The following is a 27,452-nucleotide window of genomic DNA, read 5'->3' on the forward strand; positions in this document are numbered from 1 at the left end:
GTTACTAGTAGTGAGATCTCCAATGAAATCGCGGGGGCTTATCTATGGGGAGGGCTGCATATTGCTTTTTCTTGCCTTGTTTCTTTAGTGGTTATTACTACGGGTATTTTTATTATTACTTGGGGTTCTGCTAATTCTGTCTATTGCCGAGGTAAATAGTGTAGATCGTGTATGAATCTATAATTCGAATAAAATGTATGTATGCATAGCTTGCTTTGAAATAGAAATGCAATACCAATCAAGTACTCCGTATATTGCTTATGAGGTATCATCCATCTCATGCCAAGTGAGTATGTGTCCCATGCGATCATGCCATAGATAGTTGTAGGTGGTGTAGATGTCCAGCACCCTGGTTCAGTTTGAGCTGTCGAGTGATTGGCGGTCGGATCTCCTCTCCTTCATGTCCATCGACTAACCAACTAGATTCCACTAGTTGGTCGCATTTGTCTTTCTTCGTTGTGGTGTTCACTCCGCTCCGCTCTTAGTGCTTATTCCCGGTCGGCCTCCCCAAATGTCACTTCCCGTCGTGTCCTGGTCTTCTTTCTATTACAGTTCACTGCATGACTCCCTCTTCTTCAAGACTGCATGAATTCTGTGTAGGTCACTCATGGTAGAGCCTGGCCCACGGATGGCAGGGGTGTTCCCGCCTGCTTTAAGGTATGTCGACGGGCAGCGTGCACGCTGCACGCGTCTCTCAAGGATGGTCATGGTGGCCACACAATGTACTCTCCAGCGCGCAGATGCATCCATATTCGGTGTCTGAAATGAACAACGCGCACTGGAGAAAGGAAAAAAAAAAAATAGGTACTTATACATCTCGTCCATGAACTGTCTCAGACTGGAGGAATATAGCATCCTGTCGCGTCCACCACCCAACTGATTGAGTCTTTCCAGTCTGCACCCAGGCGCTGGCCGATCTCCCGGATCAGTCGCGCTCCCCACTCGCCCATCCACCAATGTCCTCGCAACGAGTGGATAATCACCGCGTAATGGGCCAAGATGGCTAACGCAAAGGGCTGTCTCTGCTGCAGCAAATCCAAGTATCGCGGCGGGATCTGGAAGATCCACTGGAAGGCAATAATCATGGTTTCTCCGCCCCGGGCCAGCTTGTCCAGCGAGTAGCTCAGGTACCGGATCGTCGTGTCATACGTGTCCTTATCATGGGCGGGATCGCGGCTAGCTAGGTCCGCGTTCATTCGTGTCAGCGACATGATGGCCAGCCGAGACGTGTCGGGCATGGTTGGCTGCGAGGTGTCGCACTCGAGAAGCGGGCTGAACTCGCCATCCGCAACCCAATTGATGATTCCTCCTTGGACGTCCACCGACCCGCGTGTGAACCGAAATATGTTGAGAAGCTCATTCAGGACGTCCCCGAGTTTGTTCGTCGTCCGAGGAAGAGCGAAGGAAAAGACCACCATGATACTGGACAGAGCAAAAGCGGCATTGCAGTTGGATTGATCCAGACGTCCCGCAATCTTGCTGAGACCGGTCACAGCCCGGGACTGGTGTGCCTGGGCGGTTTGGATGTAATAGTCTTTGGGCGGACCGGAGGGGCAGTTGAAGCCCAGATCCAGGGCGGAGAGAGCCAAGATGCCGTGCATCAAGAATGGGTGGCGCATGGCTTCCCTTGGCACTACGCCCTGCCAGATTCCTTCTACCGAGGTATTTCGCGAGACCGAGCGGTATGTGGTCGTGCACCATTGCATCATCAACTCGAGGTCTTGAATGTTCAGCTCCCCGGTGGGAGTGGAAGGGGCAACGGGGTCCATGACGACGCGGTATTCAGCGAAAATCCTGGGGTTCACGTGGGAAGGGGAGGCGGTGCGGGATGGGGGAAGGGTCGGGGTGGTGGAGCGAGACTTGACCCTAGGCCAGACCAAGGAGGTGGAGGAGGGAATATATTGACATATTATGTTGTCACTGGTGCAATGGGAGCACTGGGGGTGTTCGTTGGGGCACTGCATCCCGGTTCGATTAGCATCTATGAGGGCGACACAGGACTACCAGTCCCGATTTGAAGAACCACAGAAAAGTGGTGTGGTGTAATAATTCAGGGGAGGGGGGTGGTAGTGGTGGTGGTGGGAACAAAAAAGTAGCAAAGGTCCCGGTCCACAAGCAGTAATCAAACAAGCAGATAAAGCTCCACTGATAGGTACATATCTAAAAGTAGGAGGGAGGAGTGGAGGAAGGAGGCAGGGAAGGGAAAGAGATCACTGCATCATTCAGGCATCCAGGCACCCAGGCAATGATGGGGGAGGAGGGAATTGGGGGAAGGGAGAAGGGAAAATAATAGAAGAGAGAAAATTAAAAAGAGGGAAATTGTAAGAAGAGGAAAGCAGCAGTAGAAGAAGGGAAAAAGGATGGAAACTTTAGTGGACCAAACAACCAAGAAAATAGCAGGCCAGGCCAGGCAACTTAAGTTAAGCTTCACCGGGACTAAAACCCCAAGAGCACCTACCTTGATTCGCCGGTTCCTGCACTCAAAACAGCCATTCCGCGCCGGGGCTCTGTAAGTGCGCCGTGCAGGCATTGCTGGGGACTTTTTTCTTTCTTGGGGATTATATTATTATTATTCTTCTTCCCTGTCGTGTTCTTTTGTTCCTTCTGTCCAGGTTCTGGGTGAAGGAGCAGAAGATGCTGGGGAGGGTTGAAGGGAGGGAGGGGGGGGGGGAGGTTTCCCAGCAGGCGCAAGGTGGAAGCAGAAGCGTCAAGGATGGAAGGGAGGAGGGGGGATGTTTCATAGGAAGTGTAAAAAGAAGGGAAAATTAATATGGAAAACAATCCCTAAATCAAACAAGCAAGAAGCCGTAATCCCCTCCAACTGTTCCAGCTCAACTTTCAACAACACCTTCTTGGCCGGGGTGGATAGTTGGAGATCCCATGAGATTTAATATCCAAACAAACGACCGACTCCCCATGCTTTTTTGGAGAGAGAGAAGGAGAGAGACTAAAGAGGTTTTGGCCTCTTTTCCGGGAGAAGGTTCCAAAACCCGCTCATCGAGACCACCTTCAATTCCACAACCCACTTTTTCCCTCCACCACCAAAGCACTTTTCCAACAATAATTCCAAAGTTGTCCAAAGCTAGCCGATAGATCGCTGCCCCACTTCCGTTGTCTTTGCACGGAGGCAGTAAGAGCGCGAATCCCCGATGGCATGGATTGGATGGATTGGATGGAACTGGATGGCTCTGGCCTTCCCCAAAAGACGAAACCAGTAAATGCGGACAGAAAAAAAAAAGGATTTGTGGTGTTTAAGGCAGCGCTACGAAGGGCTCGGCGCCCCAACCGCCGTAGCAACAGAAGGGAAAGAGACAAGAGACAGGATGATGCATCATGCGGTCGAATGGGCAAATGGTCATCTTGGTCATCTTGGGTCGCGGTGTACTGAACCCTGGATCATCGTTGCCTCTTTCTTTCTGTCTCTTGTCTGTCATGACCCAGCTCGCTGATGACTTGCCATCTTGAGAGGATGATCATTTATTAAAGATGTACGACTGTACAATTCTTGGTTTTAAAAAAAGAAATAAAACTAAGCAAGTACCATGCATGGCCAGTGTTCATCCTACTCTACATGGTATACCGTCTGAGATCTTCCACCTGGGAATGGAAAACGAAAGAGAAAAAGGAAAAAGAGGGTTAACTGTTCACTACTAGATATTACTTACTATCTAATACCAACAACTCACTAGTACTGATTTAGTCGGATTTAGTGGTGTGCTTTTCTTCCCCCATCCTTGACATGCCCCACCGGCCACCAGCCCAATTGACCCAATCAGGAATAAGCAGTCACAACCCCCTGAAGCATCCCCCCCCCCGTTTATCCTACAATAATCTACTGACTATTAATGGAACTAAAGTGTAGTTTATCCCAGATCTTCCCCCGAAACTGAATAAGAAGCACCGGTCCATCCCGGAAGTGATGGACATCCGTTCCCGAATGGAGAATAGAGATGGAGGGATGGACATAGAGGCGGGCGGGGGAGGGGGGAAAACAAGAACAAGAAGAAAAAAAAATTGATGCTTAAACCCCGACAAGCCAGCAATGAATCTCTCTCGTCATGCCGTCTTGGGACAAAGCCGGGATCCACACCACATCCACTTGCAGCCAAAAAACCTAAAAGTCAAATCCCCATCTTCGGCTCCTGGCCCTTTGCCTATCGTGGCTTAGTGCTAGGCCTCTATGAACCCTGCTTTTGCTGTTTTGGGTAACTCAGATTCTTGGGGGCTTATCGGTCTTCTCATTGGCCTGCTATCTTCCCGCCTTGCCGGATCTGGCATAAGGGGTGCGGGCCCGTGACTCTCCCGTCGCCCGGGGCTGCCTCAGGCCTGATTCGATGGTTCGTTACTCACCATTGAACTGTTGTTAGTACTTTGTAGCTACAACTGTACACCAACACTACTACCCTCGCTAGACAGCTAGTGTCTCAATCCCTCCTTCTTCTCCATCCACGTTGTGTCTCTGTTGCATGGCATCCGTGTCTCACATCTCCGAATATCGCCTTCGGTTCCGGAATCATGAGACGCTTGACCCAATGATGTCAGCCAAAACTCCAATCTTCTCATAGCTAGCTAGCTATGGTTCGATCACGACCATCCTGAATCAGTCAATCCATCCAAGAGATAATACCCCGCTTAAGAGGGGCGAGCCGTTGCCGGTCACGGAGGATTTACTGATCTTCCCGCTTGTCCTTTTGCTCTTTCAAAGAAACTCGATGGAATGAGCACGGTGGCACCATGGCGTAACTTTCCGTGGACGATGGACCCCGGCAGCGACAAAGCCTCTTCCGCAGCCTCTCCCACACCCACGCCCACGCCTCCCACGCCTTCCCAGCAGCATCACACATAGGCATCCCACCAATCGTCCGTGACGTTGCCCTCGCTGCCCAATGATCAAGCTCAGCCCACAGTGCGAAGTGCATGCATCCTACAGCTAGCCATACCTCGGACTAAAAGCCCGACCGTTCCGCCCGGCGCTTTTGCGCCATATCGCGCGTGTGAGTAATCCTCAAGCTCCAGCTGGAATAGACCAGGCTAGCTAGAATCGCGATACCACTATATTAGTCCCATCTACATCTCGGCCGGCGGAGGTAACCGGCCTCACCGTTGGTACCGCGATCATAAAGGCGGCCAGTGGGTCCATCTGATTTTCGCCGGGAGAACGGATTCACCCTAACCGCGCCAACGGGCTAATCTAGGTTGGATCAGAAGAAACGACCGCTGTTGGGGCCAAGGCCCTCAAACAGCGGGCCTGGCTTAAGCCATGGGTGGATTTCAGATCACAGACCTCTTCACTGAATCTTCTGGTAGGATTCTCCATGCGCCCAGATGCGCCTGAGGGTCGGCCGCTTTGACTCGAATAGGCATGGCGCTAGCAAAAAGTCGCGCGCGTTGGATATCGGATTGGACCATACCGGTGAGCTGGTGCTGCTGATTAGCCAGCACATCAGATACACCGTCTCCGCAAATCCTTCTCTTCCTGCAAGACGTCATCGTCATTCCCGACTGGGAAAATGCAGACGTTGCTTCTATATGAATCCTCTCCATCCCGCAACTCGTCTGTTATCTTGGGCCACTTGATGAACGAACTGGCCACTCTGCATGAGCAACGACGGGGCATGGTGCCATGAACCTGTTGGATCTGGCTGCCTATCCGGGACGCTTGTTCCATGCTCGATGGCTTAGCACCATATCGAGCCCACAGTTGCAGAGCCTAGGATGGGATGCTTGGGCGCTTGACAAAGCATCAGCAAATTGATTGGCCCGAATCCTGGGAATACTTCGGTTAGAGAGTGGACATGTTGGAATTTTCGTCAGACCACTTGGGTCAGCTGGGCCCGAGATACGCCGAACCGAAGAGCCAGATGTGTACAGAGTGTGCGACTTGGGGGTCACTATGTTGGTTTCTCGACTGGCACAGCATACGGAGTCGCCGTGATGAGTTGAGATGACGCTTTGCCCATAGTGGGGTTTCGGTCTGTCTGAAGACCGGACAGAAGCTATCGACAAATTGAAGGGCGAAGGTCCTTGAAGGAATCGTACGTCTGCATCCGATGCCTCCGCTGACGGATTACTCTACGCAGTTTGCTGCGTTATGGACAGCCTCCAGATTCGCCCCGTTTCAAATCCAATCGGAAACTCGGCAGTTGCTCAGTTGAATTGGGGTTGGAAGTATAATCGCAACCAGTAGGACCAGAGTTATCTACAAGCTGCAAGCAGACTTCTAATGCGTAGATTTCCTCACATGGCACTACACTGCTAACCTTGCTGTTACATTGCTTGCCTGACAGCATGCTAGGATTGCACTTCAAATGCAGGCCGTGCTCAACAATCACAACACAGGTCATCCACTCACCAACCAGAAAAGTCTTATCGGCCAGCCTGTTGAACAGCAGCATAAACCTATCACGTCTCAACATACCTACCATCCGCACACGTTTTCTTGAATGCGTAGCATATCGACGTGTAAGCTGCATTTTCAGCTTATCCAAAGGACAGAACCTGCATCACAATTCTGCTGTCAATCAGAAACGTCATATGTCAGGCAATAGACCACTTTTTATCGATTTGGCAACTATGAATACCACTTGCTAACTGCGACGTGACCCAGCAATTATCCATTGCCCCCGGCATTATCTCCCTAGGAACCTCTGTTTACCATGTGACCTAGATAATGACCCAACTTGCTGCATAGAACATTGAGCTCGGCCCGTCATTTCTTCTATAAATAAGTAGGTGTATACTTAGTTACTTCTAATATGTAGTATCTCTGTAGTAGTAGCGTTGATAAGCTGGATTGTGATGTATTATATATATACTTTATGCTATATATACGTTCGGAAAGCGATTTTAGTATTGACAACACAAAAAAAGTAACATTCATTGCAGTATAGTTGCAGCATGGTAATGAATAGTTATAGACAAATATACGTAATCGCTGACTATATATAACTACTAGACTACTAGTACTAGTAGTACTAGAGTTCATGTACATTGTGCATACTTCAATCATTTAGGTCTTCAGTTAATATTCGAAGGTGTTTGTCTAACACCTACCATCCCTATTTATGCGAACATTGCCATCAATATATATACGCACTTAGTCGCGCAAAAGATGCAAATATGCCTGCAAGTGAATCATAGCCCTAGCGAGGGACTGCATGGATCAATTCCGACAAGTGCTCTCTAATTTCAAATCTAAACTTACTAATCTAACCTATGTACAATACGCCCAAAATGCAATGTATATATGTAGTACCAAACCCATTAAGCAACTGAATCAACCCACCCACTGATCCGCCCCCTGCAGCGCCATCAACGCAAAATGACTTCCCAGTGCTGGCCTCGCCCGAAACGCAAAGTACTCACCGGCCTCACCAGTCGTACTATCTTGTACCCAGTACCGGTCCGAGAAGGGTACATCGTTGAGACCATTAGCGATATAGGCATGAATATCGGAGATGAACATGTCCCTTGCTTCATCGGTGACCGTTGCCGCCACGAAACCCTGCCAGTTCGTTTGGCCCCAGTCGAGGTTAGCGTCGAGGGCTATGCCAGCTGGTTTGCGGACTGTGGGGTAGAAGGCTGTGGTGGCGTTGTAGGCTTCTTCGGGGAAGAGGTCAAAGGAGAATAAGACGTCCGCGTAGTGATTGTACGCGAGGAACCAGGAGTCGTCGTCGTACTGGGTGGTGAAGTAGGTTCCATTAGGGTCTGTGCCGAGGCGGCCGTTGTAGAGGGCGTCAGTGATGGATTTGCCTGCGTCGGTGTAGTTCTGCTGCGAGGTCAGGTGGCCGTAGCAGGCGAGGCCGCTAGCTGCTTTCATGGCGAGGTTGGTTTGGTTTGCGACCTTTCCTAGGGCGTCGTTGAGGGAGAGTTGTGCGTCGGGATATTTGCCGTTGATGCTTAGGTATTGAGCGTATTTCTGCAGAAGGGGGGAGTAGGTGCTTGAGATGTTGGTTGTGTTGGTTGCGCTTTCGTAGGCGTAGGTCATGATGAGGATGTTTCCGCTTTCTTCGACAGGCATGAACTCTCCTTTGGGGCTGTGGCCGGTGGCGTTGGGGTAGTCCATCCCGATGTCGTGTACGGCAAAGTCGTAGGTGTAGTTGGTTTGGTCCATGTATTCGAATACGGGTTTTAGGAGGAGGCGGATGTAGTCGGAGTTTAGGACGTAGAAGACTGGGAAGGATGCGTAGATGACGTCGACGGTGTTGATGTTGCCATCGCTGGAGATCTCTTTGATGAAGGCCATGGTGTCGTTGGTGTCTAGTGTGTCATTTGGGATTGTGAGTTCCATGCCACCGTAGATTTGGCGGAGAGATAACGCCAGTATATCGGAGTAGTTAGTGCCGTATGATGATTCCCCGCCCTTTTGAATGAACTCGTCCATGTTGATTGATTCGATCAGCGCGTCAGAGTAGTCGTCAAGAAAATACGAGACGGCGGATGTAGTGTTTGGGTAGATTGCTCGGTAGTACCCAGTTTGCGTATTACCAAGGTAGTTAATGGTTTGCTCGCGCACATGGCCTATGGCGAACGTGATCGAAGTATTCTCTGTAGTCGTTTCCATTTCATGCGCAAATGCGACAACGCCGTCAGATGTCCAATTTGCGTAAGAATTGCCGAGCGATCCATTGGCCACAAATTGAGAACGGATCGCAGACGACGGCCCCGAGGCAGAAGAGAGGACGCTTCCATTTTGAGCCCGCGTGGCGTAAACTGTCTCACCCCAAAGCGCTTGCTCTTGAGGGTTTTGCGAGAACAAGGCCTCTTCCACGGGACTCAGCTGAAAGACTGAAGTTTTGTTGGCTTCTGAGAAAGCCCAAGTGGCGTTATCCGGTTGACCGGTCCAGGACGAATCAATGTCAGAGTAGATCTGGACAGAGTCGTTGCTCGATGTCCCACTAACTGATATCGTGAGATAAGAAAAGGGCAGAGACTGGCGTAGATAATTTGTTGGGGAGACGGGCGAAAAGAAGTCGAGAGTGAAATTTTTCGACCCGGCTGTCAGCAGAAAAGTGCTGTGCGTCGAGGTGAAATTGCCATCTCTGACAGTAGCAGCCTGGATGCCTTCTGTTTCCTCAGAGACACCGAAAAGGCTGTACGTCTGACCATTTACGCGAGCAATGACAGACCATGTGAGGTTATTTCCGAACCAAAACTGAGGAGAACTAGAGGGAAGGCTAGATGCCTGATATCCGGGAAGCCAAGCTGTACACGTCAGTACACGTTTATTCTACATGATCAAGCAATGCATGTCAAAACTGAACTTCAAAGCAGAGGCTGGACTAACAAGACAGATAGGGACTGCGAACAGCAAGTGGATAAGCCGGAGGCAGGAGAGGAGCAAAAGAAGCAGACACGACAACTTGAAGAAGAGCGCATCCCCAGACCCATAGGAGACATGAATCCCCAAAGCACCTCATGATCTACAGGAAGAAAGGTAGAAAGAGATGAAGGGGTATGTGCTATACAATAATGTCGCCGCTCACCTGTGGCAGCATGCGGACCCCCCTAGGGAGTCCGGCATTCAAGTACTCTTCCCTTCATTGTCGCCCACTGCACAATTCCATTCAGGAACATACTTTTCTTGGAAGGAGTGGGTCATACGATTTGCTGCCCTGGTGGGCTTGAATTCTAGCAAGAGAATGGTAAGGACGTGGTACTAATTCATGGCTAGCATTCGTTCTCGTCCATAGTTCGGCATGTAAGAGCAGCAGCCCAGGCAGGCGGCGACCAATCGTGGTGGTGGACCTGAGACTTACCCCTGGGTCCTGAATCCCATTATTCAGCCCTGAGACGGGCCCGGCAGATCGCATCTTTCAGATCGTAGATCATCGTCGACGTTTCCTGTCAATCTGTCGCCGTCCTCGGCTCGCTCTAGGCCGGCCCCGGGCTCTCACATTCTTCAAACAAGGTCACTACCCCCGCATTCCAGATGTTCATAACCCGCTTCAATCCTGTTTCCAGACCAAGTCACTCAGTGAAGAATCATGGATGCCTCCTCTGCCGAGTTTTCTCCTTGCCAGTTGGAAGACCCTTGAGATGGTTTTCCATGGCTGGTCGTGGGGCTCCCGGGTCGGGTTCATCGCTGGGTCGTCCCTGATTCCACGATCTACCCATCCTCGGTATAGAGAAGCGGGAGATAAATCTTCTCGACGGCCCAGGGCTGCATTCAAAGGGGTCCAGGGGCACATCCAGGGCGAGATATGGTCGAATAGAGACTGGGCTGCAGAGGAGCTACCTAAGGGAGCATTCTGCCAAGGTTCTTCCTCAGAAGAAAACCTTGTCTTCTGCATCGGCACGCGGGCACGTGTGATCCTATGTTATGCTTAAGTTTGTGAGATAGCATCCCTGCAGAGTCTCGTTAGCACCAAAGCTTATTCCTGCAACTTCATCGTCCGCCTTCCTTCCAAGGGTCGAACGACGAAATGTAGCTTCTGTCGACACCTTTCATTTCTACGCAACAATGGACCCCCTGGCAGTTTCGATGAAGCCAAGTATTTGCCACCATGGAACCGCCTGAATGTGGCTACAAGCCATTGGTATCAGACTTGCAGAGGGGTTTGAGAGACCTTTGTTACCGCAGGGCTGGTCTGGCCCCAACCCTGGATACATACGATCCCTTGCCTGTGACACCAGGGAATGTTTACGGGGATATGGGTAAAATGAAGCGACCGAGGGGGCTTACCACATCCTGGCCAGGTCATCACAGGCTGCCGGATAGCTGCAGGCCAGGATGGGCATTCCTCGTTGCTTAATCCATCGCGTTGCAGGAGTCAGTGACTTCATTCTTAGTCACGGTGCAACCATGTCCGACAAACCGGTTGATGTTATCAGTCAAAACGGCTTTGATTTTCGTAGCGCTATTAAAGTTTCGATTTAAGTGAGAGCTTATGCAGATCCGGCGAGCAGGAAGAGGATGACAAGCTGTCGCTCAAGAAAAGTACATGCATATAGTTTGGTTAGTAGTGTGAGCTTTGGTCCATGTGTCACACGGGTAAGGCGTAAGGATCTTCCAAATGCCTGCCTTCTATGGATTCTCTTGCAGGTGAGTTTGACTGCCTTTGATTGAGGAGCAACGCGTCTGTGCGAGAAAAGTGGTTTGATGACTAGGGTGTCACATCCAAAAAGCATTCCCTCTTCTACTATGTTATCCGTACTCGTAGTAGCTGGGTCCACAGAAAATATGAAGAGCTTTTTGGTCTTGTCATTTATGTCCGAATCTTCATAGAACTGTATAAATCCGCGGTGGCAATAGTTTCCACACTGTCTGTAATATCTCATTTGAGCCGACTATTTGTAATGGCTTAAAGTATGGCATGCAGGTAAGACGGAGCATGACCGGCCGGCAGTACTGCGGATAAATCAACCGCATCCCCATCCAGTAAGTGCTGTGAGTGTGTGTAGTGGCAAGTGGCCGGGTACCAATGCAGCGTCTGTTTACCGATCCACCGGTGCCCGCACCCGATAAAAATTGCTGGATTTTTATCTAGACTACTAACCACTAAGTAGACTCCTAGCGAGGGCCTTTTTCCAGTTCCCCGGCAGCGCATTGGTGCAACAGCCACGGTGATCATCCGTCTACGGGCGATTGGTTTGTTTGCCCCTCCAATCACCATCCTACCTCCCCTGAGTCGGGGAATGTAAGATAGTAAGATCTAAATCGATTATTGGTTGAATGTAAAGTCTCCAGAGGGAAGAGGGATCGGAAGTCTCACACATTTCAGCTCCCAGCGGCACAAAGTGGATGGTGCACCGGTGGGATTTTTTTCTGCCGATGGGGTCCGTCTTGACTGAAAACGGAGCGGTTGGAGTTTGATTCCCTGCCGCCTAAACCCGGAACGGCGACTGCAGCCCTTCAATCCGACCCAATGCTGAGGATTCATGCACTGGATTGGTTGGAACAAGAGAAAGTGCTCCACACTTGTGCACATCTCGGCCGGGGTGGTTGCCGCAGTTGGCCAATTTAGGTAGAGGAGACTCCAGCTGGCTGCATCTTCTTTTCGTTGCATTTATGCGCTCGACCCACTCCTGTGGTGACAGCAAAGGCCTGCTGAATGAAAATGTAAATAGAATTTTTGGAGGATGGAACACAAGCTGAACTGTGATGGGGTACCATTCGTTACGATGACGAGATGGAGGGGGAAAACTTTTATTTTTTTTAATCTAATTATTTTTCTCACTTTATTGGCAGGAAATACAGACAAAGGAGAGTTGGAAATAAGATAAACAGCAATCAAAAGGAAACATGGGAGAGAATAAGTAGATGGATCACATATTCTGTAGAAAAAGAAAGGTAAATAGCAAACAAAGGACAGGTGCGGGAAAATCCAGCGGGAGTTGCTGGGCCAAAAAAACAGTTGCTGAACCCGACCGTCTGGGTCGCGAGGTTCCTGCGCCGGGTTGATCGCCTCCTGATCCGTGACGCTACGACCAAAGGAAGGAAAGAGGGAAAAGAGAGCAGGGCAAGCCCCCGGAGGGTTGGCCAGCTAAGCCCATTAGCCCAATCCTTCTGCTCCCCAAATCCCAGGAATTGCCGGGGCTTGCTGGCACTGCTGGGGACTGGCTCCCTCTCTAACCTCCCCCCGGAGATCCCTTGGGCTGGCTTGCCTTTTCCCTTCAACTTGCGTTCTATGGAAATCCTTCCAGCAACAGACAACTGACTCCATACTTTAAGATTGGAATAGTATGTTTCCCTGGATATACTAGAATTGTTTATTGTTTATCATATTTCATTGTATGAAATCGACAAGACTAGCGCCCGTAGGATAGTATCTAGTAGTAATAAGTAGCTACTCATAGGCGACCAGACGTAGAAACCGCAAATGAGCTCATCTCCTCCCAAACTTAAGGTTCTGGACCTCGAGAGCTGCCCGTGACTCGCTCACCTTCTGCTTTCGTCCCCTCCTCGGCTGCTCCAATCTTTTCTGCTGTCCGCACCAACTCTCCGTCTTCCCTCTTCACTTTCAGCCTGCCCTCTTTCGCAACCCCGCCTTTTTTTTTTTTTTTTTTTCTTCTCTTCCTCCTCCTCCCTCCAGTCTATCTACTGGTCTGTCTTGTTCTAGCTTCGGGTTGGCTTGCAGCTTCATAGCCGCCAATCATTTAGCACTGCGGGTTCCTGTCCTTGTGCTACCTCCCAGGATAAAGCGGTCATCATAGAGGAACCTGTGGTCCTGCGGCCGATCCGTGGAAGGCTCAGCGATTCTCCCGCATTTTGACAGCTCGTCGCTGCGCCTTACCCAGAGTTCAATCCTCACTTCACGAGCTTCACGTCTACACTGTGCACTATCCGCCGAACGACGCGTGTACATTCATCCGGTTCCCATTTGCAGGACTGCCATAGGAGCCTGTGTCGTTGCCCGAATCTAGACTCGTGATAGATTGGGTTTGCCTGTCGCGAGTCTTGTTGCTGCAGTTTCGGGTATTCACCCCGCCACTACTTCCTCGACTTTCGCCTTCTTCAACGTGATGAGCGTCATGTACGCTCTGGACGATCGCACACATACCGCACCGCCTCCCCCGCCGCCGCTCTCGATGGATCGTATTCCACCCCCCTCCTCCTCATACCCCACTCCGGGCTCTGCAGGCGTCGCGTCTGCCGGCGGGATACCGCCGTCGAGCCATCTAGCGCCGCTCTCCACCGTTCATGAAAATCGCATTTGGTCTTTGCAGGTGGTTCAGCAGCCGGTTCGCGCCCGGATGTGTGGCTTCGGCGATAAGGTTGGTCTTGCTGTGCCGTCCTTGAACTGCTCTTTTTCCCGCCTTTTAAGAGGTAGCTGACTGTAGCTCAGGATCGCCGGCCAATTACTCCTCCTCCCTGCATTCGCCTGGTTGTCCGAGATGCTCAAACTGAAAAGGAGATTGACATTAAGTATGACGGTATCAAATATCGCTCTGCCGAGGATCGGTGCTGACCGGCCATTCTAGTGAGATCGATACGTCGTTTTATGTGCTCATGGTCGACCTGTGGAACGCGGAGGGGACCAGCGAGGTAAACCTCGTCAAGCACTCCGCCACTTCTCCCTCGATATCGACGGCCATGTCCTCCTCATATCCCCCTCCGCCGCATAGTGTTTCGCCTTCCTACCCGCCCTACGCGCAGAATGCCTACGGCCAGCCTGTTGGATACCCTCAGATGAACAATTACTACGGTGGCAACCCCCAACTACAGTACCAGAACCCGTATGGAGCGAATCCACAAGCACCCTATTACCAGCCTTACTATGGCGGCGGTCACATGCCGCAGGCCAACATTTCCCCGGCGCAGCCTGTGGCCTCTGGCCCTGGCGGCATGTTCACGCGGAACCTCATCGGCAGTCTCAGCGCCAGCGCGTTCCGCTTGACCGACCCGGAAAACAAGATCGGAGTGTGGTTTATTCTGCAGGACCTGAGTGTCCGCACAGAGGGCTCTTTCCGGTGAGTGCACTTCTCTGAGATGATCGCGTTTGGTGTTGTACTGATTTATTCCTGCAGCCTGAAAATGAGCTTTGTGAATGTGGGCAGCCAGTCCGGCGATTCCCCCAACGGGGTATCTGTGATCAACCACGGCTCTGCGCCAGTGTTGGCCTCTGTGTTCTCAGAGCCATTCCACGTGTTTTCGGCCAAGAAGTTTCCCGGTGTCATTGAGAGCACACCGCTGAGCAAATGCTTCGCCCTCCAAGGGATTAAGATTCCCATCCGCAAGGACGGAGTGAAGGGATCTCGCGGGCGCCACAGCGACGGAGACGACGCCGGGGATGATTACGACTAAACCAGGGTTATTTGCTAATTCGGGATACCAATGGGCGATGTTTTGTGTTTTTGGTTGCTTTTTGCTCACGTTCTTATATATATACGGGTCAGGTTGGACGCGGGGTTTGGTTCTGCGGTGTTGGTGATGGGCTCTTTCAAACAGGATGGGGGTGTATTGTTACTATCTGGGCCGGTGTCACAGGGTTCTTCGGGTTCTCCTGAATCTTTTTTTTTTCTTCTTGCTACGTGATATTCGATTAATGCTGCCTTGCTTTCGATTCGTGTGACTTGCTTTATACGAAGTGATGGTTTCGCGCCTGGTTCTACGGTTCCCGCGCACAACGGTTAGAGGCGAAAATGATCTCATCTTATGGGGACTGTACTGTATTGCATTACCCTAGGAGAATGTATGAATGATAGCCTGATAGCAGTAATCCATTGCTTTTGTGCTCTGTTCGCAAGTCCATCAACTCCGACTAGGTTAAAGTTCTGTCCGGACAAGCGCAGAGACTCGACTAGAACTCGACCGGACGAACCATCGTTCAACCGAGACCAGGTCGCCTCTTCCAGCTCGTATTGACTGTGGCGGTGCGCAACGTCGACGATGACGTCGATCGGCCAGGTGCTTCCATGGGAGAAGTGGCGGGCGTCGGAAAAAGGCCGCTTCGAAGCTCAATCTTCAGCAGAAAACCTTTGCAAGGGATGATGCAGGGTTTGAAGTAAGTAAGATCGGGCTTGTCCGACCGACTAAAAAAAGAGAACGAGGGAGAGAGCGAGAGAGTAAGTCAGTCAGAATTGGGGCATCGGATCTTCGGGTTCCGGGACCCTGACTACTTACTTTGTACCTAGTAAACTGCTAGTTTACTGGACGGACCTTGTTTTTCCCTAAACTTCTGGCATTGATTGGAGATGATCGTCGTTCTATAATTAAACGGTCGCCAACGGGGCCCATCATCAATCTTTTCCCTTCCTTCTACACTGTTTCCTTCTCTTGCCGTGTCTCGGAGCAACAACTGAGACAGGTCGTTTAAACCGGCACGTCATGAGCTCATGGATTCCCCAGTTTTTTTCCTTCAATTGAGCCACTCTGCATGACTGATGAGGGTCTTCGTCTCCATGCGGTTTCACTTTAGTGCACTGAACTAGGAGATAGTAAGTGGGAGACCTCTTCTGATAGGTTTAGGGTCTGTTATTCTCTGACGGCTCGTGCCGCTTTTTTCCTTGCGGTTTTTGGGCTGTGTGGCAGGGTTGAGATGGGGATGACTGCTGGAGGCGATGTTGTTGCTATCCATAGTGCACCGTAGTGCCTTCGTATGTGTTTCTTGTGATGGAGAGGGCCCTTGCTCGACTGACCACTCTGATTATTTTTCCTTTGGAGCTCACTCCACTTAGTTTCTCTAATAGTAACCGGTTGACCTCATAGTCTGTTCATCGTAGGATATAAATACGGCTTCGCATCCTGCTTCCTCAGTCTCTACTATTCACACAAGACATTCGTTCTCAACCACTCGATTGATAACTTTCATACATCCACCATACTATCTATCTCTAATCACTTATCATCTTTAATACCATCAAAATGAAGTTCACCCTCGCTTCCACCCTCCTCCCCCTCCTGGCCGCCGCTGCCCCCGCCCAGCAGCGCGACTCCAACTCTTCTACTCCCTCTACCTTCGGCATCATGTCCGCCCGCTCTGGCTCCCCCATCCACCTCCTCCCCTTGAACGCCAACAGCGGTGGTTTCTACTTGGGCGGAAACACCTCTTCTTACTGCCCTATCTCTTCCGGCTGCCCCGCTGGTACTGAGACCGTTTTTGCTGGTGATGGCTCTTCTTTGGTGAGTACACTCCCATCCCATACTACCTCATAAATTCTCCCCTATCAAACACACTCACACACAAGTCTCCCATACTGATGAAATAATAAATAAACAGGACGTCGAAGTCCCCGGCGGCCAACAAGTCTACGTCGCCCCCAGCGGTGCCCTGACCTTCACCGTCCCCCACTCGGCCTACATCCCCGCGGGCTCTTCCACCGGCCCCTTCAAGTACACCCCCGGCAAGCCCTTCGGCACCTGGACTTTCACCGGTGCCGGTGCCACCGGCTTCATGGCTTGCCCGGACGAGGGTAACAAGTGGCAGGTCTTTGCTGCTACCAAGAATGCTACCGTGCCTAGTGGCAATGTTGCTGATTGCTTGGGCTTTGATGCCCTGGCTGTTGCTACTAATGGTTCGGTTGCTGCTTGGGAGTACATTTAAATGACTGTACTTGGTAGTGGTAGTGGTAGTGGTAGTGTGCTAGTGGGGTAGAAGGGGGTATATAGTTGGTGTGTATAGAGTGAAATAGTAGGGTTTGTGGTTGTTTTGTACATGTATGTATGTTAATGTCATTAATGATTCGTTGATGTTGTGTTTGATTAGGTTTATTGTAATATTTGTTTTAAGTTATTTGGTGGGAGTATGCTGGGAGTATAGTTGTTATTGTTATTATGATATTGTCAGTCATAACAGTGTCATGCGTTCTATAGTATAGTACGAAGTAAAGTGGTAGGTTAATTCCTCCATATCCGCACCGCCTTGTCCTTCCCCCCACTTCCCACTTTCTGTCCATCCGGACTCCAATCTACCGCAAACACCTCGTCCTTGTGGCCCGGCAGATCCTCTTGCAACTTGCCTGTCCGTACATTCCATACTTTCAGTGTCGTGTCCTTGGACGACGAGACTAGTAGCCGGGAATCAGCCGAGAAGCAGCACTGGTACACGGCGCCCACGTGCCCGCGGAGTGTCGTGATGAATCTATTGTCTATTAGTAATTGTATATCATTTTTAAGACAGTGGTAAACTCACTTTCCGTCACGCGCGTTCCATAGCTTAACGTGGTTGTCAAAGCCCGCCGACGCAATGTACGCCATGTCTGGCGAGAACGTCACATGGTTCACCTCCTTCTGGTGTCCCAGCAGTCGCGCAACGGGCTTGCTGGAGTTCCCAGGTTCCCACAAGTACATGGTGAAGTCGTCACTCGCGGACACAAGCTTCTCGACGATCTTGTTGTTGATGGTCGCTGCCTGCTCGAACCGCTGCTTGGCTGCCGCGATCTTCTCGGCATCCGCCTGCGGCACCTTGCCGGTGTGGTCGTGGTAGGCAGTGCGGAGGACAAAGTCGGTAGACAGAGCCAGGTGATTGACGCGGTGGGCGTGCGCAGAGAGAGTCTGGAGCAGGGTGCCGTTCTGAGCATTCCACACCTTGATAGTCTTGTCGTGAGATGCAGTGTAGATATTTCCGATTCCGCCCCAGCGGACACAGGTCACTGAGCCCTTGTGCCCGGTGAGGACGGTGTCGATGCGCTTCGAGACCACGTCCCATATGCGGACCGTCGAGTCCTTGGATGCGGACGCCAGGCGCGGCCGGCCGGGCTGCTGAAGATGGTAGGGTTCCCAGGCCAGACTGGTGATCCATTTCGCGTGTCCCTTCAAGGGCGCGCCCAATGGGGTGCCCTTCTTTGCGTCCCAGAAGCGCACAGTGTTGTCCATGCTTCCCGTCGCAATCATGGCGCCGTTAGGCGAGTAGCTGACCGCCAGCACCCAGCTGGTATGTCCCTTCAAGGTGTGTAGAGGCGTTCCAGTGTCGCAATCCCAGACGCGAGCTGTGGAGTCACCGCTGCCGGTGACCATTGTGGATGAGTTGACAGGGGAGAAGCTAGTCGCAAGGATTGCCTCGCCGTGTCCGGCGATCGAGGCGGAGCATCGCGAGACGGCCTTGACGCGGAACACAGCCTGGGGAGTGAAGTAGAGATGTACCGTATCTTCGGTCGTCTTCAGGCCGGGCTTCAAGAGGGAGTGATACAGGTCGGAGAGGATATCGATTGTCTGGTCGTTCTTGTCTTTGCCATCGGATTGGTATGTGAATCGGTACGGTACTCGCTCATCTTCTTCCTGCGGCGCAAAAACCAATTAGTCTCTGTATATGTTGAACAATGCCTCGCTGCATACCTACATTGCCTTGTAACGTATTCAACAGCGTCTCGAGATTCTTCACACTGGCATCAGCGACTGGAACGGACACCGCCGGCCCGGTCGCAGATCCCGTCGCCTGGTCGAAGAATTGCACACGAATGCTACCCAAATTCTCTGGGATACTCTGGATCTCCTGCTGCTGACGGGCCCGCTCAGCGGTCTCCGTCCTCTGACGCTTCGACGGGGGAGGTAGAAGAGTCGCCATTGTGCCGCTCTTTGTTGGATGGTTTTTGTCGTTGAAGATTTTCGCCGAAAAAAAGATAAAAGATAGCCGTCGCTATCGCGGGGAGTCTGTCGCCGCTAGTCCGCTTTCGGACGGCAGCTCTACTATATCCTGCATCATTCTCTACCATATCCTGCTGCTCTTTTCCTGACCACCAATATGCAAAATGTCGGCTTCATTTGTTCGGGGTTCCTCCATTGGAGCTGCTAGCTCTGTTGCTCCCTTTTCCAGAACCAGCACATTCCCCAGGACTACGCCGAGGCCGACGACAACGGCAACAAGCGTTGCATCCCAAAACATCATCTGCGCCGTTAGTGAGTCCAGAGGCATCTCTTCGACAGTTGGCCTTGCTTTTGTCAATCTAGCTACTGCAGAGACAGTTCTGTGTCAGATATGTGATAGCCAGACGTACGTTAAAACAGTCACGAAGATCGGGGTATTCGAACCGACTGAGATACTGTTCGCAACCTCTGCCAAAGAATCCAAATTGTTCTACATCATACAAGAGAATATCCAAGATACCACGTTTACCTTTATAGATCGCAAGTTCTGGTCGGAGAGAGCTGGTCATGACTATGTAGACCGACTCGCCTTTTCCGGGGATGTCGAACCCATCAAGATCGTCCTGGGAGGAAACTATTATGCTGCTTGCTGCTTTGCTGCGGTGAGCACTACAACCGTCTGGCTGATCCGGCTAATTATTGTAGGTCTTAAAGTATGTCGAGCTGGAGCTGAACAGAACCTTTACCTGTCACTCTCTTCGTATCAGGTTCGAGCCCTCTCAGGGATCCATGTCAATTGATCTATCCACCATTGTCTCCTTGGAGTTGATACAGAACATACACAATGCAAAATCGAAGGATAGTCTGTACGGACTGCTCAATGAGACCCTGACCCCTATGGGTGCAAGGCTTCTCAGAGCCAACATCCTTCAGCCTTCAACAGAAGAACCCAAGCTGCAAGCACGATACGACGCTGTCGAGGATCTGTCTACAAAGGAAGACATGTTTGTCTCGGTGAGACAAGGTTCGCCTATAATCCTGCTATATAAGTCTTAGTCTAACCATACCAAACGTAGCTCTCAAGGGCTTTGTCGATGCGGACAAGGTTCTTACTTCTGTACGTGGATTCAATCGTTTCTGATAGCCTGGCTGACGATCCAGCTTATCCTTGTGCCCAACAAACGTGCCTTCCAATATGTTGAGCAGTCTGTCAACAATGTTATAATGGTCAAGACATATGTTGGGGCAATCAAGTCGGTTTACAAGGCACTTACGGCAGCTCAGAGTAGTCTTTTAACAACCATAAGAGAAGTAATCTTATGCTGGCTGGTATTGTCATAACATAGCTAACGACTATACAGCTATGTGCCCCGGCAGGCCACCGGGCTGTTCAGCAGATGATTGAAGAAACTCTCAACGAGCATGTCACATACCAGACACGTCCACTTGACCTCAGGAACCAACGCATCTACTGTGTCCGGGTAAGTCCCATTTGCAAGTTTCTCTGCAAGCCTGACATAGTTTCTCTAGGCCGGTGTGAATAGCCTTCTCGACGTCGCTCGACAGACATACAAAGAAGCTAATACAGATGCTGCAGATCTGGTAGCAGAGCTAGCAGGTCTGTACATTGCGTCCGAGGCTGCCCATAGCTAATATTTGTAGAAACGCACAGTATAGCCCTTGACCTGAAATTCGACAGAGCTCGCCAATACTACATCAGCCTCTTAGCTGCAGCTGTCGAATCCTTGCCAGACGTCTTCATCAACGTCTATCGCAAAAAGAACCGTATAGAATGTCAAACGCTAGACCTTGTCAAGCTCAATCAGAAGATCACAGATGCACACAATGAAGTCATCAATATGAGCGACCAAACCGTGCAGGAACTGATCCACGACATCTGCTCAGAGATATCAGTGCTCTTCAAAGTAAGCGAAGCCATCGCCATGCTTGACATGCTAGCAGCATTCGCCCAATTAGCAACATCGCACGACTACATCCGGCCTGAACTGACAGACACTCTCGCAATAAAATCCGGACATCATCCAATCCGCGAGAAGATACACACCAAGAAATTCATCCCCAATGATGCCTACGCAACGCAACAGTCCCGCTTCCAGATAATCACAGGCTGCAACATGAGCGGAAAATCCACCTACATCCGCGCCCTAGCGCTGATGACCGTAATGGCGCAAATCGGTTGTTTCATCCCAGCAGAATACGCATCATTCCCCATCGTCCACCAACTATTCGCACGTGTCTCCACATCCGACGACCTCGAAGCAAACGTATCAACTTTCGCCGCCGAGATGCGCGAAATGGCCTTCATCCTCCGCAACATCGAACCGCGCAGCATGGTCATCGTCGACGAACTAGGTCGCGGCACCAGCACAACAGACGGCCTCGCCATCGCCATCGCCATCGCAGAAGCCCTCGTAGAAAGCCACGCGTTAGTCTGGTTCGTGACCCATTTCCGGGATCTCGCACTGATAATGGGCGAGCGCAATGGCGTCGTGAGCCTCCATCTCGCAGCAGAAGTATCCCCTGATGCTTCGAAGATGACCATGCTCTATAAGATAGCCGAAGGCCCCGATACGAACCAATTTTACGGCCTCGCCCTAGCAAAGCTCGTAGATCTTCCCCCAGGTGTCCTCGAAACCGCTCAACAAGTATCAGAGAAACTCAACCAGCTCGCTAAACGCCGACACAGCAAGTCCAAAGCCCTGGCAGTGACTCGTAGACGGAATCTGATTCTCTCTCTAAAAGAACAACTCCTTCTAGTCCGCAACGGAACTATGGAAGGCGAGACCCTTCGGAAATGGTTGAAGCGACTGCAGGATGACTTCGCCTTGAGTATGGCTGCAATCGACGAGGATGCGGCCTGTGCCAGCGACGAAGATGCACCGGTACCCAGGGGAGTCTATGAGGACACTAGTTCTACCGGGAACCTTCTCTTCGATGATGATGATGATGAAGGACTCGAGGTCCATCATAGCTCTGAACTGGGAGAACCCTTTGCGCAAACTGCTGAAGATCACCTCGTCATTTCTGAGTCAGAGGACCCGCTCAACGAATCCAGTTACTGTATATCACGGCCATTCGCTCCTCCCTCGGATGTCCCTGAAGGGGATATAGATGGACTTGCCGCGTCACGTTCTGAGCATGACGACGATGATTCTACAACTAACGAGCAGGATACCGCTTCCTCCATGGATGAAGACTCCTGACCGGCTCATTCCCATCAAACAAAGTATGACTCTAACAGTATTGTATTGCATTTGTTTTTTACATCCCCATATTTCCAACCCCAGACTGAAATGTACCTATCTCCACCCGCCCCCTACAGCAACGGAAAAGAAATGAAAAGAAACCATCCCACTAGCTTTTATTTACCTCACGCGCAAGCAACTCTAGAAGTAAAAGACCATTTTCGCTCAAATACAAGCTGAACAAGCAACGACATCATCAACGAACGTAGGACCCAGAACCGACGATGCATAGACACAAACCCACGTCACATGTGTAAGGCGAAAGAAAAGAAAATAAAAAGGAAAAAAGAAACAGTAGAGTAGTGGGGTATGCATCGTCATCATCATCCGAAGTGGAACAGAGTCTGCTTCCCCTTCTTGTTCTTGCCCTTTTTGCCTCCAGCAGGGAACTCAGGGAAGTCATCCTCTGCATTGGACGAGCTAGCACCGGCGTCGTTACGAGAAGCCCAGGCGTTCGCGGTTGGCTTGTTACGATCTTCCCAGCGGACGGTGCCGCGAGTCAGACCTGCCATGAGGACGTTGGGCTTGGGAGCAGCAGGGAGAGCAGGGAAGGCTTCGGAGCTGGTGGCGTTGACTGGGCGGGCCGGGGCGCGCGAGGCGGAGCGGGAAGAGGTGGCGCTGCTGAAGGCAGAGGTAGGGGCCGAGGGAGCTGCAGCGGCGGCGGCGCCCCAGGGGGTAGTGGCGGCGGGCTTGGAGGTTCGGGGGGTAGAGCGGGCGGTGGTCGAGGAGAGAGGAGGGAAGGGGTTGGCGGCGGAGGAAGAGGTGGATGAAGAAGGCATGGCGCCGCTTCTGCCGACGTAGGAACGGGAGGACTGGGCTGTTGAGGATTTGAGGCGCAGGACACGCTTTCCGCCCGCTCCGCTGCCGTTCACGGTTCCTGGGGACATGCCAGGGAGCATACCGCCGGGGCCGGGCAGAGCCGGGTAGTCTTCATTGATGGCACGCCAGTCGTTCCAGGCTTTGAGGAGCGCGTTGCGCTTGCCTTCGTCTTCGTAAATCTCGGCGAGCTCTTTAATGAGTTTGCCCAGTTCGGTGCTGGAGGTATCGAAGAGTGAAAAGAAGGCGTCAATGAGTTCGGTGGCGGAAATGGAGGAGGTGCGGTAGCTGGAAACTCGGGCACGGAATTCCTTGAGCTTGTTCTGGTCGTTGCCTAGGAGGTTCGAGGCTCTTTCAACGACGGCTGCATGGCGGAGACGGCGGGCTTTCTCTTGAGGAGTAACGGAGGCCGAGTCTGCGCTGAGATTGAGGTTCTCCATCTCGGCAACTGGTGTGGATGCGGGAGGGGTCTGGGCGGGTGTAGGACGAGCCGGAGCACGCACAGGCTGAGTGTCGTTGCGTGTTAGTTGGCCGCCGAAGCTGCGGGTCGAGACGGATTGGGCACTCTGGATAGCCATTTGTCGTTGATACGCAACCTCGTCTCTTCTCAAGGGCTGAGCGCTGGATACAGGCAGAGGCTCCGCGTTAGGATCGCGTCCACGACCAGCACCGCGACGCTGGCGCTGAGGTTGGTAAGGAGTTCTGTAATCGAAGGTTGACAAGTCAACGGTGCGAGCGTCGCGTCTGGCGTCCTTAGATAGGCCGTTGGGATGACACTCAAGTTGATGTGCCTTGAGATCCATCTGGGACTCGAAGACGACGAACTTCTTCTCAAGACACTCGCGGTCGAGACAGAGGAAGTGATCTTTCTGGAAGTGGTCTTCGAGAGCGTTGTAGTCGATGTAGTACTGTTGTTGGCGGCCGCCGGAGCGACGGTCACAAATGTGGCATCTTTCGTGACGGTCACGACAATGTGCGTATAATTCGTCATCACCATAGAACCGTTGCCGGCAGAAACCACACTCAGGATGACCTCTGAATCCACTCTGGTCTATGGCACCAGGCACGTCATCTCCATGCTTCTCGTGCTTGCGCAACTCTGCATTGGTGAAGAGCTCATGTTCGTGCGTGAACACTTTCTTGTTCCGCGTGCAAAGATCACTACAATATTGAAGTTAGTATGCGCCTACACAGATCATCACATCTAACAGTAAGAGGAACTTACCACATCACCCTGCCATGCTTGCTTTTGACGTGACGATGCAGGTCAGGCCATCCCAAGCAAGCTACATCACAACCTCTATCCGGGCAATTGTACCGCAACAACAGTACTGTGTCTTCGAAGATATCGTTGTTCTCGTACTTGATCCCTAGGTTTTCGTCCATCTGCGAGAAATCGGAGTCCTTGAAATCCTCATAGCGCTTGGCATGGTCATCCGTGAAGATAACATAGTTGGATTCCGTCTAGTCCAAAGCGAATGTCAGCGCAAAGCCACGACCAAGACCAAAAACGATGACCAAGAATCACATACTCGACAATGAGCACAAGCTTTATTCTTATACAAGGCCCTCAATCTCAGCGCACAAATATGACAAGTCCGGTGATTACACGGCGAGACCGAGGTGTGGTCGACCTTCGAAGCACAAATGAAGCAGACTTCGCCGTCATCGTCATCATCAGACTCTTCTGTCGTGACAGGCTGCTTCCCCTTGCCTTCTGACGCTGTCGGAACATTCGCATCACCCTGTCCACCTTCAGCAGCAGCCTCCGACTTGTTCCCCGAGCGATTCTGCTTGTCCCGTCCTCCGCCGCCGCCTCCGCGACGGGGTCCCTGGCCCCTAGATCTTGCACCCCTTCCAGCGCCATCATGAGAATGGTGATGGTGACCATCGGTGTGTCCCGGTTGGCGAGCAGCTCCAAAGCCTCCTCCGCGGCCTCGTCGACGGCCGCCCCGGCCTTGGCCTTGCGCTCCGGGAGCTTGGGCGGGCTGGGATTCGGACATTGGAAACGTGGAAAGATTGAGGGGCGGTTACTCGGAGTGATCAGCGAGGATGATGTTTGGAGAACAGTGCCCAGAATTTGCTCTCTTAGGAGGAGAAGCGCGTCGCGCTTTGGTGAGCCTGTGCGACCAGACAGCGAATTTCGGCGGAGGGGTGATAAGCCGGCGTTGCTGTGGAGGGACCAGCTTTCACGTTACGAGCGGCGGGCAAAAAAGTTGGATCGGCGGCATGCTTAGTGAGCATCGCTGTCCAGTTTCTCTCCCCGACTTATTTAATTTTATTAATTGCGTTAAGCCCGGTAGGGGGGGCACATAGGTAATTAATTTACTGGTGAATTCAATCTAGTTACTGATATGACTCATTTTGACTCATTATCGCTCATGCAACTACAAGGCAGATCATATGTGTGGCTTAGCCATGGGATGCATGCATATTACTAGCCCCTTCGGCTACAACTGTACTGGCTGCTCGTGCGATAACTGAGAATGTATCATGCAATGACGCGATGCGATGTACGTAGCCAAATCAATAAGCGAATACGATCTCTAGGTAGCAACATCCATCGCGCCTGTCCACAAGGCAGCACCAACTCCCGCTGGAGAGAAAAGCAGGTCAACACAAGGAAAGATAAGGCAATCATTCGCCAATGAGCGTAGCAACAAGTGCGAAAAATATCAATATGAGAAGCAAATAATAAAGTCTTGGAGCAAAATGAAAGAGAGTTAGCGCCTGGGTTCCAAATGCTGTGTAGTAAGCAAAAGTCGGGGAATCGTTAAGGCAACGACTTGGTCGCTGCGATTGCCTTGTCCGGAAGGCAAGAGTTCGCGTCTAGATACCAAAGGTTATTCATCGGGACTATACAAGTTCTGGCTGAGGATTTTAGTCATCGTGAACATGTGTATGCGATCTTGCTTGAACACGGCACGCATCGCGTCGTCACAGCGAATTTGTCGCCGGTCATTGGGATCCTGAAGATCATGCTCGTGGATGTATTGCCAAAGCCGCTTCACTGTCTGCGGTCGCGAGAGCTGTTCGAATGTCAGTATGTCTTACCTAACCGGAAATGGGAATAGCAGCCATACCGTCACCTCGCCGTCCAACAAAGCCGAAAGCGCTGGGGAAAGATTCAGGGGTTTCTAGACAGCCGTCAGCACCAGTCACCTCCATTAGGAAGTGTTTGCAGCATACGTGAAACCCGCCAGATCTGTTGACCTTCTTTCCTGAGTCCGAGCCCGATTCCAGTTCCGAATCATCCTCAGCCTTCACTTTCTTGGACGTCTTCGCTTTGGTAGGCTGCTTCTTCTTCACGGGCTGGCTTCTGCGTGTACTGGCCCCGCGGGTTTGGCGCGCACGCATGTTTTCCTCGGCCTGGAGTTTGGCTGCGAACAAGGCATCCGCATCGATATCATTGTCGGGCTTCTTCTTCTTGATAGGAGGAGTCTTGCTTGAAGTGTCCGAGCGCTCTTCACTCTCCGCTTGGCGTTTCTGCGACATGGAAGATTGAGCCGGAGAGGACGGCTCAACAGGAGTCACCGAGTCGTGGTCTTTCCCATGGCCATTGGTGGAAGCAGATGTCGCTGGTGTCTCCGATGCGGTTTGAATGCCCTTCTGTGCCGCACAGACGTCGAAGCGCTCCATGATAAGCTGCTTGATGGCAAGCTGTATGAATAAAGCTAACATTAGCATTATATTTAAGGTCTACCGCCGTGAATCAATAGAGCAAAGAGCAATATGCGACAATAATGAAAGATCGGGGGCGCAGACCTTATGCGGGGTAAGATCATAGCCGATCTCATCCTGAAGGCCGTTGCGAATAGTTTTCGAGGAGATGGTAGTCAAATCGCTTTTGGCCAGAATTGAATCAATGATCGGAATGTATTGATCGCGGGCTTCTGGGGATACTATTGCATGGGAAAAAGAAAAAGCCATGATGTCAGTTGAGAGCGATCTCGGCGTGGAGCAATCGACCGGGAACATCAGACTTCCGAACTTACGCGACATGGTGGACCGGGTAGCTTTGCTTTGCAGCACCTCTGCAGGAAACGACACGACTGAATGGAATTTAATGCTGTCAATTGCTGACCGGACTCAATGTAAGAGTTCGGAAGGCTATCAGCAGCGGGATTCAGCTCAAGGTGGTCGTGCACTGAGGACGACCGTCTAGATCTGGGCGTAGCGCTGGCGCTTAGGACCGGCGGGGCATAAGAGAGAGGAGGTACGTAAAGGCCCCAGGAGGAAGTAGGACAGGGAGAGAGAGATGGATCAGACAAAACAAAGGGGAGTAAACGAGGAGATCGAGACGGCCGGCCCACAACGACCAGCAGCTATCACCCGCAGCAGCAACGGAAAGCGGGACGATGCGTGAGGATCGCGAAATGTTATGGCTGGTCCAAGCCGATTGTACA

The 27,452-nt window shown here is 51.5% G+C and overlaps 7 protein-coding genes across 7 annotated transcripts; 3 read left to right on the forward strand and 4 right to left on the reverse strand.

Annotated features, from left to right (window-relative positions):
- Window positions 1-833: 833 nt before the first annotated feature.
- BO79DRAFT_141366 (uncharacterized protein) lies at window positions 834-2,530 on the reverse strand (the record flags this gene model as incomplete). The annotated part of the gene is made up of 2 exons (XM_025678250.1): window positions 834-1,958; window positions 2,459-2,530. 2 exons carry the CDS (start codon window positions 2,528-2,530, stop codon window positions 834-836), a joined length of 1,197 nt encoding a protein of 398 aa, XP_025542416.1.
- A 4,746-nt stretch (window positions 2,531-7,276) lies between these two features.
- BO79DRAFT_190565 (glutaminase) lies at window positions 7,277-9,419 on the reverse strand (the record flags this gene model as incomplete). The annotated part of the gene is made up of 2 exons (XM_025680745.1): window positions 7,277-9,204; window positions 9,287-9,419. The coding sequence occupies 2 exons, from the start codon at window positions 9,417-9,419 to the stop codon at window positions 7,277-7,279; spliced, it is 2,061 nt and encodes a 686-aa protein (XP_025542417.1).
- A 4,054-nt stretch (window positions 9,420-13,473) lies between these two features.
- On the forward strand, window positions 13,474-14,737 carry BO79DRAFT_101638 (velvet factor family protein; the record flags this gene model as incomplete). The annotated part of the gene is made up of 4 exons (XM_025677869.1): window positions 13,474-13,716; window positions 13,788-13,867; window positions 13,924-14,412; window positions 14,470-14,737. Coding segments are annotated over 4 exons (1,080 nt in total), but the record flags the coding sequence as incomplete, so codon positions are not given.
- Window positions 14,738-16,107: 1,370 nt separating this feature from the next.
- On the forward strand, window positions 16,108-17,194 carry BO79DRAFT_207885 (putative IgE binding protein). The gene is made up of 2 exons (XM_025682268.1): window positions 16,108-16,564; window positions 16,662-17,194. Exons 1-2 carry the CDS (start codon window positions 16,307-16,309, stop codon window positions 16,983-16,985), a joined length of 582 nt encoding a protein of 193 aa, XP_025542419.1. The 5' UTR covers window positions 16,108-16,306; the 3' UTR covers window positions 16,986-17,194.
- Window positions 17,195-17,241: 47 nt separating this feature from the next.
- BO79DRAFT_190572 (WD40 repeat domain-containing protein) lies at window positions 17,242-18,944 on the reverse strand (the record flags this gene model as incomplete). Its single annotated transcript, XM_025680746.1, has 3 exons — window positions 17,242-17,522; window positions 17,574-18,658; window positions 18,720-18,944. 3 exons carry the CDS (start codon window positions 18,942-18,944, stop codon window positions 17,279-17,281), a joined length of 1,554 nt encoding a protein of 517 aa, XP_025542420.1. The 3' UTR covers window positions 17,242-17,278.
- A 184-nt stretch (window positions 18,945-19,128) lies between these two features.
- Window positions 19,129-22,188, forward strand: BO79DRAFT_279797 (MutS family protein MSH4; the record flags this gene model as incomplete). Its single annotated transcript, XM_025688009.1, has 8 exons — window positions 19,129-19,276; window positions 19,328-19,626; window positions 19,670-19,988; window positions 20,041-20,081; window positions 20,126-20,275; window positions 20,326-20,445; window positions 20,495-20,582; window positions 20,627-22,188. The coding sequence occupies 8 exons, from the start codon at window positions 19,129-19,131 to the stop codon at window positions 22,186-22,188; spliced, it is 2,727 nt and encodes a 908-aa protein (XP_025542421.1).
- A 64-nt stretch (window positions 22,189-22,252) lies between these two features.
- Window positions 22,253-27,436, reverse strand: BO79DRAFT_190575 (E3 ubiquitin-protein ligase HEL2). The gene is made up of 8 exons (XM_025680747.1): window positions 27,042-27,436; window positions 26,812-26,948; window positions 26,236-26,706; window positions 26,130-26,183; window positions 25,909-26,075; window positions 24,632-25,217; window positions 24,272-24,510; window positions 22,253-24,207 (listed from the first exon to the last, which is right to left on the reverse strand). Exons 1-8 carry the CDS (start codon window positions 27,046-27,048, stop codon window positions 22,554-22,556), a joined length of 3,315 nt encoding a protein of 1,104 aa, XP_025542422.1. The 5' UTR covers window positions 27,049-27,436; the 3' UTR covers window positions 22,253-22,553.
- Between the last annotated feature and the right edge of the window lie 16 nt (window positions 27,437-27,452).

This window comes from Aspergillus costaricaensis, assembly GCF_003184835.1.
Source record: "Aspergillus costaricaensis CBS 115574 unplaced genomic scaffold BO79scaffold_7, whole genome shotgun sequence".
Taxonomy (NCBI): domain Eukaryota; kingdom Fungi; phylum Ascomycota; class Eurotiomycetes; order Eurotiales; family Aspergillaceae; genus Aspergillus; species Aspergillus costaricensis.

What these genes read in the sequence shown, in the direction of transcription:
- BO79DRAFT_207885 (XM_025682268.1), top strand. Translation starts at nt 16,307, where the DNA reads ATGAAGTTCACCCTCGCTTCCACCCTCCTCCCCCTCCTGGCCGCCGCT. An exon ending in CTGGTGATGGCTCTTCTTTG is followed by an intron (nt 16,565 to 16,661) that starts GTGAGTACACTC and finishes ATAAATAAACAG; the next exon opens with GACGTCGAAGTCCCCGGCGG.
- BO79DRAFT_190575 (XM_025680747.1), bottom strand. An exon ending in ATGATCTTACCCCGCATAAG is followed by an intron (nt 26,707 to 26,811) that starts GTCTGCGCCCCC and finishes TTATTCATACAG; the next exon opens with CTTGCCATCAAGCAGCTTAT. An exon ending in AAGCATGGCAGGGTGATGTG is followed by an intron (nt 24,208 to 24,271) that starts GTAAGTTCCTCT and finishes TCAATATTGTAG; the next exon opens with TGATCTTTGCACGCGGAACA.